The sequence below is a fragment of the Panthera onca genome, chromosome B1 (genome assembly GCF_046562875.1).
Source record: "Panthera onca isolate mPanOnc1 chromosome B1, mPanOnc1 haplotype 2, whole genome shotgun sequence".
Lineage (NCBI taxonomy): Eukaryota > Metazoa > Chordata > Mammalia > Carnivora > Felidae > Panthera > Panthera onca.
In genome coordinates, this window is record NC_138342.1 from 1,754,732 (window position 1) to 1,770,593 (window position 15,862).

Genomic DNA, 15,862 nt, shown 5'->3' on the forward strand with positions numbered 1-15,862 from the left:
TACTTGAGTACAGCTGTAAATGCCTTTCAGGGAATCAGTGGAGTTTATATGTGTGCCTTACATTTGATCACAGATAGTTAGGAGCATAACCATGGGGCAAGGCACCAGTGTTTGGTTAATTTGAATTTTAGTCACGTGTTGTAGCATACACACGTGTGTATCTTATAGTCTCTGTTATTCGCTTTGTCTGAGAACGGTGTGGAGAGGAGAGGCTGGCATCTTTCGAGGACTAGCTTTATACTAGTTGGCCAAGTGTTGACAAGTTTTGACTTTGGTTCCCTCTCTCCGTGGATCATCTGGCCTGCCTTCATGGCTTTACATACCACACGCGCTGGTGACCCAGAATTACATATTCAGTCGCAACCCATTTCCCAAGTATCTTACTTGTGCAAAACAAACTCACCACATTATCTGGATGTTTAACACGAAATTCATGTGTAACAACATCTATAGCAAACTTTTGGTTCTTGCCACGGCCCTAGCCCTCCAGCTGTGTGTGGCAGCCCTGTTGTTGGCACGACTGCTGCCCTGGTGGTCCGACCTGTTCTCGTCACATCCTTGGGTTCATCAGCAAGTCGTGTGGCTCTGCCTTCAGTGCTCCTAAATCAGACACCTCTGCTTTTCCATGGCTCCTGCCTGCTCCTGGAACTGCCTGGAACAGTGTTCATGCACACTGGGTCTTACCATGTCCTTCTGAGAAACCTTCAGCCTCTTCCCACTGCCCGCATGGGCAACCCTGCCTGCCCCCGTCTCTGGTGGTGCCCCTGGCCTTTGTCCTGCACCGCCCCCCCCCGCCCCCCGCCCCTCGCCCCCCCCCCCCACCCCGCCCGACGCCCGCATGTGCTGCCCACGCCTGCAGTGCTTGTCTCCCAGATGTGCAGCTGTGTGTGTTTCTGTGTTGCCTTAGCATTTGGGCCCTAGCTCACTTCACCCTTGTTAGAATGACATCCTCCTTGTAGCCCTGCACCCTTGCTGATTTTTTTCTTCGTGGAGGAGTGCTTCCTGCCGTTGGATGGCCGGCGCTTAAGTCTGAGTTCGCCAGTCCGGTGTCTCTCTGGAACCAGCAGGACCTCTGGGCTACTTGCAGGTGCATCTGTGATCTAGCCTGTCAGGATGTTGGCACATTGTGTGTTTCAGATGTTTTCTGGAAGAGGCCTTCCTCATCCCAGAGCCTTCCCTGCACTCAGTCAAGGAAGACTTGTTTTTGCCTTTCCCACCTCTGTTCATCCTCAACATCTGATTCCTTGTCAGCTCTTCCTTCATAGCAGACTTCACTGCTGCCTCACTCCTGGGGAACACGCAGCTTCTCCCTGATTGATCCCCTGTTCCCATCTCCTCTCTTCCCCCCCATACAGCCTCACCGCCCTGTTGGAACCTCCCCCGCTTCCCTCTCTGTCTCCCACTGTGGCCTCCTGCCCCAGTGCCTTTGTGCTTGCTCTCAGGAGTGGCCCTCTCCCAGGTATCTGTGTGGCTGCTACCAGCCACCGACATCAGGTGTCTCCTCGAGGAGGTTCTTAATGATGGGAAGGCATTGTCCCCAACCCCTGTCACTCCTGTCTGCTCTCTATTTTTCTCCTTCTCAGTGATCACTGTCTAATGTTCTGTATTTTTTCCTTCTCTGTCTTATTTGTAGTCTTTGCCTTTGACAGATACATTAGCTCACCGTGGGCAGGGAACTTTGTTTTAGTTACTGCTGCATCCTCAGTACCTGGATGAGTGCCTTGACACATGGTGGCTTCCAGTAAATACTGGACGAACAGGCTGACCAGTGGGTGGACAGACAGATGATCTGGAACTGAAGTGGTTACCCTCAAGTCAGTTCTGGCTCTTATGTTATTATCTCTGGCTTGGAGACTTTGTAACCTTGGAACCTAGCACCTCCTTCTCTGGGTAAAAAGGTGGCCTGGAACAATCTGAAGGCTGTGGCTGTTCAGTTAGTGATGGGTTTTTTTCCATAGGCTGGGGACGAGAGGTGGTTTTAAATCAGTGAGATTTTTGAAATTGTCATACTTTCTACATCTTGGATCTGTCGGGACAGAGAAAGACGTCTGCTCCCATGGTGTTCTGTGGTTTGAGTAGTCTGGAGCTTCCTAGAACGCCACTTGTCGGGATACAGTACTCACTTCCTTCCCCTTGCAGCCCAGACATTCACATGGCTGCTGAGCTGGGTTTGGTTAAATCCATGGAACCTGCGTATGTGATGGAGACAGTTTTGGTCACTGGGTTATAAAGGCAGGTAAGAGTAAATGTGCAAGTCTTTTGTGTGTTAGTGGTGCTGTCTTTCACTCTCTTATTCATTCATTTATTCATTCATTCATTCATTCATTCATTCATTCATTCAGCCCCCCTGTTGAAGCACCTGACCTGCTGGCCTGCCAGGGCTTTAGGGAAGGAGACTGCGGCCTTTTGAGAGTACTCAGGTGGCCGTGGAGCCAGTCGTTTAAATGCACACTTACAGTCCAGCTAACAAGCACAGCCAAAGACGTATGTGAGCCTTGGTGCAGGAGAGCAGGGAGAGAGCCATGGACTGAGGGAGGAGCTACACTGCTGGCCGGGCAGGGCTGGGTAGGGTATCCGGAGGAGCCTCTGGCCGAAACCGGAGACTTTTGTAAAATACCCCAAAGTTCCAGCCTGAATAACCTTGGCCTGGGTCCCTGTCCACCTCTCCGACCGATGAGGCCCATGGCAGAAGATGGCAACAGAGGCCTGGGGGGTTTCTGTCACCTTGATCCCACACGTGCTCTGGCTTGGAACCCTTGGCACACCTGTCCTGCCTCTGGAAGGCCATGCCTGGTTTCCCTGCTGACCTGTTCCCAGGTCCGCCTCTCTTGAACCTCTCAGGATTTGCAGGATTCCTGGGATGGTTTCTCTATGGTGCAGATGACCAGTCTTGGGCTCACATTCATTTGGGTTAAAATCTTGGCCCCTGCTTGCTGACCTTGTGACTTTAGGCCTGTTTTACATCTCTGGAGCTTGTTTGTGTATTTTTAGGGCTAACTTTTCTTTTCTGATAGGATAGTTGATGTTTTGAAGAGAATCTAGGGTCATGATCTTGCATCTTAACTCTTTGAAAAAGCAGACGTTGAAATCAGGTGGCTGGAGATGCATTGAGCATAACCGCTGCTGAGCTGGAAGGGAGGCTGGGTCTGGGATGTGTGGTGCCATCCGGCTCCTGCTGTTTATCTCGCCTCTGGAACGGGAATACCGCCTCCCAGGTGGTTGGGATCTGCACACATACACACAGGCCAGAATTACTCCCTTGGGTCTGAGCCCTCGTGTGCACGCATGCACCTCTGGAATAGTGGCTTTAAACTCTGCTGACGGTCAAGAGTCCTGGTGTCCCCCGTGTGGAAATTGAGATGCACACTTTTCAGCACGTGGGGAGAGTAATAACATGTCTGGGTGAAGAGGCTAAGTGGACAATTTTCTAACTCCTTCTAAGATGTTCTTTATGGTGCTACTGTTTATTTGAAGTACGGTGTATTTCTAGAACACTAGGTACAGTTTTATTCAACAAATTACTTATTAGATGTTTATATAAACATGCACATACATTGTAATTTTAAAACTATATAGTATTTTTAAGTGACCTTGGCTTTGTGAATCATGTTTTGAAAATAGAAATATTTTTTTCTGTTTCAGACTCCTTTTAATTTTGGCATGAATCATAGAACACCACCCTACCCCGCTGGGGATTATTGTCTTCTGTGCAGAAGTGAGCGGAAAGACTCTTCATTCTTGGAGAGCGGAATTAAGACTGCGAGCAAATTGGCCCTTTCTATGGCCCCCAAGGGCAACAGCGTGCTGCACCTGCCACTGTGGGTGTGCCCAGACTGCCGGCGGACTGTGGAGAAGGAGGAGAGGCATAGTGGCCTCGACCAGCCATCGGTGAGTGTCCACCACGGACAGCATGGGCTCCTCAGCTTTCTCACCCGGTGGGCTAATTGGGCGGTGAGATCGTTAATTTGGGTCAACTCTCTGGAAGGAAACCCCTCTTACCCCACCTCCGGGTCCCTTGCTCCACCCTCGGGGGCCATCCTCCTGGTCTTCTGTCCATACCTGCAGCAGGTAGTGGGGGAGACCTACTCTCCTTGGTGGCGCAACTCAGTCAGCAAGCTCAGGAGACCAGAGGATGTGTTTGGGCTGGTCTCAGGATTTCTCTGGCAAGACAGTTTGCTGAAAACCTCAAAAAGTCTTCGGTTCTAGCCAGTTTCATGAGCTGGTAACTCACCTAAAATTTTTTTCCCAGAGGCAGTTCTTAACTCTGCCCCCGCCCCCCAGTTTTTCCTTGATTTCTTTTTTCAGCTGAATGGAGGCATTCTTGAGCACTTCGGGCTCACATAGGAAGGCCACACTCTTAGTCTGCTCTTTGGCCCAGTTGTGTGTTAGTGGCCCTGGTCCCGAAAGGTCTTGCTAGTCTGCTCTTTGGGTTCTGGAACGACTTGGCTCTTACAGCCATACGAGGCCCCACATTCTAGGACTTTTCTGTTCCTTTTATTTCTGTCTGTAAGCCGCTGCCTGTTTTCTAAGCTGTTGTCTCCTGATGCCTCACTACCGGCAGCCGCCAACACCAGCATCCACCACCGTGTGTTCTGACCGGGGACTGCTTTCCAGGTCACGTGTGCTGGGTCGGTGAATAAACGTTTTGCTGCCGCACAGTGTGAATCTTCCTTTCCGGTTCTGTGGCCTCCTTCCTGCCTGCTGCTAGGCCAGTGACTTCTGTTCTAGGGGTTCATTGAGGGCAGTGCCCCAGCTCATGTGCTACTTTCTGTGCAGGCGTTTGAACAGCTAAGCCTCAAGGTCTCACTGTTTATCAGAATAAAAATTGATAATCTCTCGCCACCTTGTCTCATGTGCTCCTTTTCCTGTGCATTCTCTTCAGCACCCCTTTCCTTCCTTCCTTCCTTCCTTCCTTCCTTCCTTCCTTCTTTTCTTTCTTTCTTTCTTTCTTTTTTTCTTTCTTTCTTTCTCTTATTTTTTTAAGTTTATTTATTTTGAGGGAGAGACAGAGAGTGAGAACAGGAGAGGGGCAGAGAGAGAGAAGCAAAGAAGGAATCCCAAGCAGGCTCTGTGCTGTCAGCACAGAGCCTAGCATGGGGCTCGAACTCCCAAACCGTGATATCATGACCTGACCCGAAATCAGGAGTCCAGTGCTCAACAAACTGGTGTGCCCCGACGCTCCTCCTCAGCACCTCTTTCTGACGTAGTGTGCATTCGACGTCCTCATTCTGCTCGGCTTCTTCACTGGAATATACGCTCCACAATGGCAGCTATTTTTGTGGATTTTCTGACCAGGAACGGTGCCTGGCCTGGCGCATTTAGGAAACCCAAATATTTGAGTTAATAAATAAGTGATTGCACACGGAAATGAATAAACCAATGAATCAGTAGGATTCAAAAGGTGGCATAGTCTGTCTTTAGGATTTACCCTCAGATCATCTTGCTTTGATCATTTTATTATTTGACTTTGTGTCCTTTGTGTGTCCTCTTAAAGTGTATGACCGTTTCCCCGTTTCTTTCATGGGAAGCAACTGTGTGGTGCTGATGTTGGCGGCCCACTCCATCCCCGCCGGCTTCTGCTTGCCCGCCCAGAGCACTCTGTGTGCTCCCCATGCTCCCTGTGCTCCCGGCCCTCTGTCTGCAGGCCTGCTCTCCTGCCGCAGCCTGGCCGTGCCTTTGGAAGGAGGGTTTGGAGACAAGTAGAAATAGCTGATTTCCCAGAAGTTGTCTTGCCGTGGTGACAGTCTCATTTCCTAACCCCACTTTGTCCTGGATAGTGCTATCAAATGAGGCTCTCTCATCACACAAGTGACAGTGGGCACCAAAGAGGAAATGTTGGCTTATGTTTGTAGGCTTAGACCTTTTGTTGCTTTTTTAAAGTTGGCCTCTTTGTTCAAGCTGGGTAAAATTGCTGGCCTTTTTTAAAAACTGAGATATAGGGGTGCCAGGGTGGCTCAGTTGCTTAAGCGTCCAACTTCTGCTCAAGTGATGATCTCACAGTTCATGAGTTCCAACCCCACGTGGGCTCTGTGCTGACAGCTCAGAGGCTGGACCCTGCTTTGGATTCTGTGTCTCCCTCCCCGCCCCCCCAAAAGTAAATACTAAAAAAATTTTAAAATAAAACACTAAAAATGAGATACAAGTTACATCTAGTAAAATTCACCCTTCGAAAGTATATATATAGTTCAGTGGGTTTTGACAGATTTATACAGTGTGTAACCACCACTACTGCAGTTAAGATGTGGAACGTTTCCATTGGCCCAAAAGTTCCGTTGTAACCATTGACCTGATTGTTGTCCCCATGGTTTTGCTTTTTCTAGAGTGCTTTTTCACATAGCCTCCTTCAACTTGGCATAGTGCTTTTGAGAGTCCTCCCTCAGTAGCTTGTTCCTTCCGATTGGTGGATGGATTGTAGAGCTATACCACACTGTTTATCCGGTCGCCATTGATGAACGCTTGGGTGGTTTCCCGAATTGGACTGTTGCATAAAGCTGTGTGAAGCTCGTACAGGTCTTTCTGTGGACATTCTTTCTGCACGTGGCTGGAGTGACTTGCCACTGTTCGGTTAATGACTTTCCTTTCAACTCTGCTCATGAAGGATGTCTGCCCGAAGTCGTCTTGTCTTTAATGTCTTTCGGGGCCTCCTAAGATGAGTTGAGGTGTGCTCCTGCTTTTTCTCTTTTCTGAAAGAGTTGGTGTAGAATTGGTATTCTTTCTTCCCTGAGTGTTGTTGCTTCTTGTTTTATGTTTCTCTCCGACTGTTTGGTGCAACACCATGCAGTGCGTGTAAGAGCCCGTGGGGCTGAGGGGTGCACTGACTCTCGTGCCCTTGGGGGATCGGATCAGTCCGGTCAGCCCTGGAGCTGGCCTGGCTTTGCTCTGGTTGCCCCACACAGTCATTTCTGGAGCAGCGTGGACTGCGCCCTGACGCTTGTGTGGGCCAGGGAGGGGCCTCCCTTCGCATTCCGGCCCCCTCATGTGGTGCTGGGCTGCCCTCGCTTCCCCTTCAGCACAAGCCTCCCACCGTGGCATTTTGTCTGTCCATCCTCTCCCTCCCCATTCATCTGGAAACCTCAGGCAGCCCTGTGCCTGGGGCATTGGGGGCAGCTCTCCTCCTGATCCTGCCGCTGCCCTGTGATATAAGCCAGACTCTGCCTATATCTGTAGGGGTCTGGGGTAGGACGAACCCCTGTGCCTCCCCAGGTGGCTGACCTGTCCCTGTGTCCGTGTGGGTTTTGGGCCTTTCTCCTACAGTGGAGAGCTCGGTTCTCTCCTCTCATGGATAAGGCCTGGGCCCTGGGTAGAGGGCACGGCCACCCCCACAGCAAAGGCTTCTTCCTCCAAGAGAAGGGGCGGGTCTGGCAAGCCACACTGGCCACATTCGGCCTTTAAGAACTCATTACAAGTCTCATTTTCTTCTAACCCACATTAAAGGCTGCACTCCTTCCTCTGCCGAAGGTGAAATAGTGCATGTGTCCCCTTGTCCTCAGAGGGGCTCAGTGCATGTGCCCAGTTCGTGTGGTCACTTCAGCCCTCTGGTAGCTCAGCGTTACGAGTTCTCACTGTCATTGTGGGAGCTCTGAGTCACTAAGTGGCAGCGGAACTAAATTGTTCTTTTCTAGGTGAGCATTCACTGCCACAAGCCATGGTAAAAATTTGCTCTGACACCCTGCCTTACGGTCCACACTGTAGACTTCCACCCTTTCTAGACCTTGTTGTGTCCAGACCCCCCAGAAGTCTTCCCTTTAGACGTCCCCTTCACACTGGCACATTCTGGTCCTGCTTGGTTTGTGTGTGTGTGTGTGTGTGTGTGTGTGTGTGTGTGTGTGTGTGTGTGTGTGTTTGTTTTTTAGGGGGCTTTGGGTGCAGGTCCTTCTGACCACACTGTTCTCCTAGAACAGCCAGAGTTCTGTGACTCAGCATCACCATCACTCACCTGCAGAGCCCCCTGAGCACTCTGGCTGGGACCTGGCTCCACGCTGCCCCTCCCTCCACCTGGTAGGGACTTGCTGAAGAAAATGGGGGCCTCGGCTCCCTGCCGCCCCTTGACCCCTTCAGGGCTGTGGATGAGCCTCTGGCGTGTTGCTCTGGCTTCGTTGTCTTACCACGAAAAGGGGTGAACCTCTGTCCTTCTCCTGTCTTCCCAAGCCCACCACACCCTCTGCCCTGCTCAGCTCAGCTCACGCCTCAGGGCGGGGATGGCTCACCTCCCACCCCCATGGTCGCGGAATTCGGGTGCCCGTCCGTTTTCGTCCTCTCCAAGGCTCTGTTGCTTCGGTTGGTCTTCTCTTCTTACACACCACACATCTTTTCTTCTGTCCCAGCTCACGGCCAGGACTGTGCAGATGGTCTAGAATTGTCCGTCTTTCACATAACCCACCTCTGAGCTCGCCATTCCTCCCAGCTGTCCCCGCCTCTCCGCAGCCATGTGTGTGCACCTCTGGGGAAGTGGTAAACTTCTGGGGCAGGATCTTCAGTGGATAACAGGCTTTCCATTTCTTTTCCAGGTGGTTTTGGTGAGTTATATTCTGAGAAGCTGTTGCGTTAATGGTATGAAAGTTTGTGGAGGAATACTCTTTCCTTCTTACCATATCTGCACATACAAATTTTTATTCCTTGTTTGTGCTGTGTTAACAGTCTTGCTAGAACTCTGTCAGTTTTGTCTTTTCAAAGAACTTGTTAGGTGAAAAAAAAACCTCTCCCCTTTCTGTTTGATTAATTGCTGCTGCTGTGTGCGGTGTAGACATGATCAGTCAGTGTCGTGGCATAGCCAAAAGCAGTGCTGGTCGGCCCCTCTGACTTTTCTCCTCCTCGTCCTCGGTCTTCAGGCTCCCTCCCACCGCTCGCAGATTCGTGTCTGTTCCTCCAGAGATATTCTGTTCCGTGTATCAGAAGGTGGTGATGGCAGACACCATGGCGTCCTGCACTGTAGACATGTGTCAGGAAGTGGAGACACGGGCTTCTCTCACTTTCTTGTCCTTGGTAGAGGAGTACGGAGGCCATGGCGAGGCGGGGTGCTGTCTGTTTCTAAGCCTCTTCTGAGGGCTGTTGACAGGTGTCTGGAGCTTGGGTGCCAGCTGCTTCGGGGAGCTGCCATCCTCGCTGATCTCACCTGGGGGGCCTTGTGGGAACCTGAGCCTGCTTGGCCAGCCTGCTTGGGGGCAGGCCGGGAGACAGCCCTGTCCCACTTTCTGGCTTCCAGGGGAGGAGCCGCTGGGCCGTCACTTAGCTCCTGCTGCTTGTGACCACAAATCTGGTTTTTTCTTCTTTCTCTGTGGTTGCTCTTTGGCCTTCCTGAGCTCACCCGTCGTTTTTTCTTATTCTGCTCTGATAAGTGCTGGAAACCTCTCATTACTGTACTGGATTCTGAAATGTTAGTTGTATTGGCTCAATTTTAAGTATTACACAGTTTTCATTATTTCTCTTTTAAACCGCGAATTGTTCAGAAGTATTTGTAAATACCTGAACATAGTCTTTTGGATGATTTTTAATCATTGACTTTTAATGTAATGTCATTGGATATCCTGTCTCCATTGTCACGATTCCTTTCCAGTCAGTTACACTAATGCATTGTTAAGTTTTCCTGAATGTCCCGTGTGTCCTTGGAACTGTGTTCTCATGGTTTGGAGGGCTCTGTGTTCACCCCTTAGATCAACCCCTTGTTAATTGTGCTCTTCATTCCTTCTGTGCTTTTGCTTTTCCTGATATTGTGTGCTTATTAGTCTGTGGGATTCTGAGTAAGGCTGGTTAAACTCCTACCGTGCATGTGTATTTGTCCTCTTTTCCTAAGTAGTTTCATTTTTGCTCTGCATTTTAAAGCTGCACAGGTGAATACATGTTAAAATGACTAAATCTTGGTGTGTTGTTCCCTTATTGCACAGAAGCTGTGTGGCTTCTCCCGAAGGCCTGTTTCGTTTGCTGTTCGCAGAGCTGTGTGAGCTCCCTCCTCCTCTTCCTCTCCTTTCCTGTGCTCCTGGTGGTGGCGTGTGTGAGGTGGTCTTGTGTAGTCAGCATAAAGGTAGATTTAATTTGGTCTCAGTGCTGAGATGACTCTCTCACTTCTGTGGTTGCTGACCTGTTTGGGTTTGTTTCTACCACCACGCAGGTCACGACTCAAGCATCACCCTTAGCTCACCTCTTGTGCCGCACGCGGTCCTCCCCATGTCCGTGGGGTTTGCACCCTCCCCTCCTGCTCTTCTGTGTTTGTTAGTCCTGGTGCCCGTGTGCCTCTGCACCTGCACACTGCTGTCAGCTTTCCTGGTGTTTTGAACTGTATACAAATGCCTTACTGCACACATTATTTTGTGCCTGGTTTACTTTGTTCACCATTATGTTTGAGATTCGTAAACATAGTTTCTTCATTTTCATTACTATCTACTATTCCCGTTTTTGAATATACTATATGTTAGTTATTTCCAAATTTTCCTGCTATGACTGATGCTCTTGGAGCACACTTTCACACATTATGTTGAATGTACGTGTGCGAAAGAAATTACAGAGTCCAGGAGAGTTTATAAAATTAACTCAAGTTAAGATTAATAGCGTATTTTTTTAATATATTTAAAAACTTTTTTTTAATGTTTATTTATTTTTGAGAGACAGAGACCTTGCACGAGTGGGGGAGGGGCGGAGAGAGAGAGGGAGACACAGAATCTGAAGCAGGCTTCAGGGTCTGAGCTGTCAGCACAGAGCCGGACACAGGGCTTGAGCTCACGAGCCGAGCCGTGAGATCATGACCTGAGCCGAAGTCGGACGCTCAGCCGATTGAGCCACCCAGGTGCCCCGATTAATAGCATATTTTTAAATGAAAACTATTTTCCAAAACAAAAATAATTTCATGAGTAGAGTAGCATTGTTTTGTTTGGGTAACGTAAGATAGCTAGATTCTCATACCTGTTTCTGTGTTCGATCTGTTGTTATAGGTTATTTTGATTGAAGTATATGAAGAAAGTAGTTCCATAGCTTTTTTAGGTGATTGTGGATATTCTTTTTTGATATTGCTCCAAACCATGACAAGTAATAGTTTCTTAATGGTTAGTTGCAACGTAAAATCTGAAACAGTAATTCAATTTGTTGCTATTACCACTACTCTCAACAGAAAAGTCTTTAAAGTGGAGGAGCTTTGGGGCCCGCAATGATGGATACAGATTTTCCAGACTTCTGATTTTTGCGTGAAAGTTCAGATTTTGATCGGCCACAAATGGCATCATCTGTTTTCCTTGAAGTGACAGACGCATTTCATTCATTTTTGAGAAGACCACCACCGTCTGAGTCTGAATAGCCGTAGTTTGGTGTGTCAGGCATTCTTGATGCTTCATGGAGGAAGTGGCTCATTCAGCTCATAGCGCACAGTTCTTTTCTTGGGAACATTGCTAGAATGCTTTATGCCTACTGCGTGTTTCATCACATAGGATATTGCAAAGACATGTGCTTGAGGGTTGAGATTGAATACGATTAATGATTTTAATGCATCAAGAGCATTCTTTAGTGGAACTGGCCTTTTTAAAAAATTAAGTTATTTTATTTTTTATTGTTAAAAATTTTTTTGTAATGTTTACGAGAGAGAGAGGGAGAGAGAGAGAGAGAGAGAGATTGAGTGTGTGTGTGAGCAGGGGAGGGGCAGAGAGGGAGACACAGAATCCAAAGCAGGCTCCAGTCTCCGAGCCGTCAGCACAGAGCCCGACGTGGGGCTTGAACCCACGAACCGTGAGATCATGACCTGAGCCCAAGTTGGATGCTTAACTGACTGAGCCACCCAGGCGCCCCTATTAAAAGAACTTTTTTTTAATGTTTGTTTATTTTGAGAGAGAGAGAGAGAAAGCATGAACAGGGGAGGGGCAGAGAGAGAGGGAGACACAGAATCCGAAGCAGGCTCCAGGCTCTGAGCTGTCAGCACAGAGCCCAATGTGGGGGGCTGGAACCCATGAACCGTGTGATCATGACCTGAGTCGAAGGCAGATGCTTAACTGATTGAGCCACCAAGGCGCCCCTGCTTGTTCTGTTTTAAATGAGGCCTTCTACATTCTTCCTCATCTAACTTTGTCAGTAGAGATGTAATTGACTTTTTAAGTTGCTAATTGAATGGACATTGCAAGACCCCTATTTTATGACTCAGGTCTTTGATCTTACTTTTTTCAACTGGAATCCCAATCTTTTGTTGTTGTTGTTGTTGTTCCCGAGAGTTGCAATTTCAAATTACAGTCTGTTTGTCTCAGATGTTTTCTGTATTGCCGGGTAGTCCTGCAACACTCATTAAAAGACTCCACACAGATGCCTTTTACTCACCTTCTCAACCTTGGTTACTGGCACAACACCCAGGATCGTGGGCTGAGTGAGAAGTGGAATATTAAGGAGGCACTTCTAGGGAACACCTGATATTTGAGACAGAGATGTAAAGTAGACATCAGAGAAAAAGAAAAACAAGCAAGTGTGATAAGCAGAAGTGAGTGAAGACAGTCGTTTTAATGTTTATTCATTTATTTATTTTGAGAGACAGAGCACAGTGTGCATGAGCAGGGGAGAGGCAGAGAGGGAGAGAGAGAATCCCAAGCAGGCTCTATACTGTCAGCACAGGGCTCGATCTCAGGAAGTGGAGCTTCAGGAACCACGAGATCATGACCCGAGCTAAAATAAAAAGTTGATGCTTCATCAGCTGAGCCACCCAGGCGCCCAGTGAAGGTAGTCATTTGAAGGATGATGTGTGTGGTCAGTGGTGGTTGGGCCTGAGATTTGATTTTTTGCCCTACTTGAAGGTGATAAGCTACTTTTTTAGTCTTTCATGGCTGTTAGAGGGGACACGAGACTCCTGGGTCAGAGACTGCAGACTTTATTGCTCACAGCGCAGCAGCCATCACGAGCATGACCATGTCCACCCGCCTTGTTCTCTTCCCTTCCCCAAATCCCATGTCTGTGAAGTGGAGAGGCCTACGTACATGTTGTGGGTACAGTGAGTTTATGTTGGTCAGGGTGAAGGAGCACTGAGTTTGGGGATCTGTCATTTTTTTTTTTTTTTAATTTTTTTAAATGTTTTTATTTATTTTTGAGACAGAGAAAGAGCATGAGCAGAGAAGGGGCAGAGAGAGAGGGAGACACAGAATCTCAAGCAGGCTCCAGGCTCTGAGCTGTCAGCACAGAGCCCAGTGCGGGGCTCGAACTCACACACTGTGAGGTCATGACCTGAGCTGAAGTCGGATGCTTAACCGACTGAGCCACCCAGGCGCCCCCGGATCTGTCATTTTTATAGTGGGCAGTAAGCACTCCTGCACTTTGTCTCAAGGTTATCTGCTTCATAAATGCTGAGAAATGGCCCAGCGGGGAGGGACAGGAGAGAATAGGCAGAGGTTTACAGCCCTGGTAGATCCATCAAGACCAGGAGAGACCCATGGAGGACTGTCTGCAACTGCCCTCCTAACAGACATTTTAAAAAGTTAACCAAGAAAAGATCTCAAGTGTTGAATGTGACAACAAAGAGATTGTATCTGACCTTTGCTAGATTCATGTCAGTGGAAGTGTGGGAGTAGAAGCCAGACTGAGCTGTGTGAAGAATAAAAGTATTGGTGAGGAAGCTGAGAAAGTCAACTTAAGGTGCTGATTTTGAAGACGCTTGACTGTGAAGGCAGGGAGAGCAGATCCAGAGAGAAAGGGGAGCTGGAGGAGGGGCTGAGAGCATTTAAATCTGGAAGGAAAGAGCTGGTAGTCAGGGAGAGGCATTCCCCTCCCCCCCCATTAAATTTCATTTTTTGTTATAATAGTTGAGACAGCTATGTATGAATATGTGTATAATAAGCATGTTATGAAGGGTAGTAAAATGAGCACCAGTCAGCATTAAACCAGGCCGTTCCAGATACTCAAGCACCTTTCTGGGTTTTGCCTTCCCCATCTTCCCTCCTCCCCTTCTGAGGTAGCCACCATCCTTGAATTTTATATTTATCATTCCCTTATTTAAAAATTCCTTTAACAATTATATTGCCTATACGTGTATCTCTAATAATTTAATTTTGCTTATTTCTGATCTTTATGAAAATGGTGTATGTTTATGTTGCCTCTGTGTCTTTGTTTGTAAGATTCCTCATGCTGTCTGGGTAGCTGCACTTATTCACAAATGTAATTCATCTGTGATTCACATACAATTCAATATGTTACTGTATATAATTTATTCATCAATAATTTGTTGAAAGATACACAGTTTTGCTTTTTTTTTTTTTTTTTTTTTTTTTTACACAATTATCAGTGATTGTTAAAAATGCTGCCAGGGCATTTGTATACCTGTCTCCAGTTACTCATTTGTAAGGGTTTTGTTAAGAGTGTGTGTTGGTTAGGATTCTCCAGAGAAGAGAACCAACAGGAAAGAGAGGGATTGAGAGAGGGGGAGAGAGAGAGAGAGAGGGAAAGAGAAAAGGAAGGAGGAAGAGAGGGTAAGGAAGGAAGGAAGGAGAGAGAAGGAGATTTATTATAGGGATTGGCTCATGTGGTTATGGGGGCCCGTAAGTCCCACAATCTGTTACCTGCAGGCTGGAGACCCAGGAAAGCTGCTGGTGTCATTCAGTCTGAGTCCAAAGGCCTGAGAACCAGGTGACAGTGGTGTGAGTCTTGGTCTGAGTTGGAAAGCCAGAGAACCAGGACTGCTGACATCCGAGGGCAGGAGGCGGGGGTGTCTCAGCTGAAGCGGGGAGTCAGTTGGCCCTTCCCCTTTTGTCCTGTGACCCTCAGTAGAACAGATGATACCCACCCTCACTGGTGAGGGGATCGTTTTTATTCAGCCTACCAATTCAAATGCTCATCTCTTCCAGAGACACCCTCACAAACACACCCGAAAATAATGTTTTACTAGCTGTCTGTTACCTCTTAGCCCAGTCGAGTTGACACGTAAAATTACTTATCATGGTGTTTGTTTATGCAGTAGCATTGCTGGGTTGTAGGTAGTTCAAATGTTTATTACATTTATAAGATAATAGCAGTTTCCCAAGTGATCATTCCAGTTTCTATCCCTGCCAGTAGTGTTTGAGTTCCAGTTACCATATTCTTGCCCACACTTAGCACTGGGTAGGCAGACTTTGAAATTGTTTGGGGGTGGGAAAGAGTAAGGCAGAGAAATGGTGGTACCCCTGAGGTCCCACTAGGATGGGAGACCTGGGATCTCTTTCTAGAAGACTCATCTTTCTGTTGAGATGGGATTCTCAGGCAAGGCTGCATAGGGGTGCAAGTAAGGTGGGGTGGGGAACGTGGAAGTTGAGAAAATTACTGTCAGAAATCTTTTTTATAACATTTTTTTTGAGAGGGAGACTGGATTTCATAGGATGGGAAGAAACTGGGGAGTGGGTAAGGTTTTTACATGGTCTTCTTGAGAAATGAGAACAGTGAGCTGTCAGGGTGTCCAGGTTGTGGCCTGAGTCCCTGTTGAAGGCGCAGACATTGCCCCCCTCAGCAGCACCCCCTGTGTTGGACAAGGAGAACAGGGTGGCAGGGCTGCTTGGGAAGGGTCAGGGTGGCTGCATAGGCTCAGCAGAAGCTGGGCCTCCGGGGTGTCCACTTGGCTCAACAGCCCCCCCGCCCGAGATGCACTGTTCCTTCCACCGGACACGTGCATGCATCCACCCCAGCCACTTTGTCCTGGCTCCTCTCTCCCTGCCCGCGCCCCCCCCCCCCCCAAAGTCAGGGTGTCTGCACAAGCTCAGCACAGAATAATAGACCCTAGGGATAGTTTTTGAATGAAAGGAACAAGCTTACCTTTAATTTATATCCAAAGGTAATGTTTTAGGACCTCAGAACATTTACAAATACTCTTCCTGCACAGTAGAGTTCACAATATTTTGTTTGTATTCTGATAATGGGGGAGGACATGTTCAGATCTTTGGAGGGCCTG

The 15,862-nt window shown here is 48.2% G+C and overlaps 1 protein-coding gene across 5 annotated transcripts in view; it reads left to right on the top strand.

The window, feature by feature from the left end:
* The window catches only part of FAM193A (family with sequence similarity 193 member A), a 161,134-nt gene that overhangs the window by 68,938 nt on the left and 76,334 nt on the right, over nt 1-15,862 (top strand). For all 5 annotated transcript variants that reach the window (XM_078446363.2, XM_078446360.2, XM_078446361.2 and 2 more), the window contains exon 2: nt 3,643-3,888. In XM_078446363.2, the coding sequence (XP_078302489.1) occupies nt 3,661-3,888 (228 nt within the window). In that variant the 5' untranslated portion in view covers nt 3,643-3,660. The remainder of the gene's footprint in view (nt 1-3,642; nt 3,889-15,862) is intronic.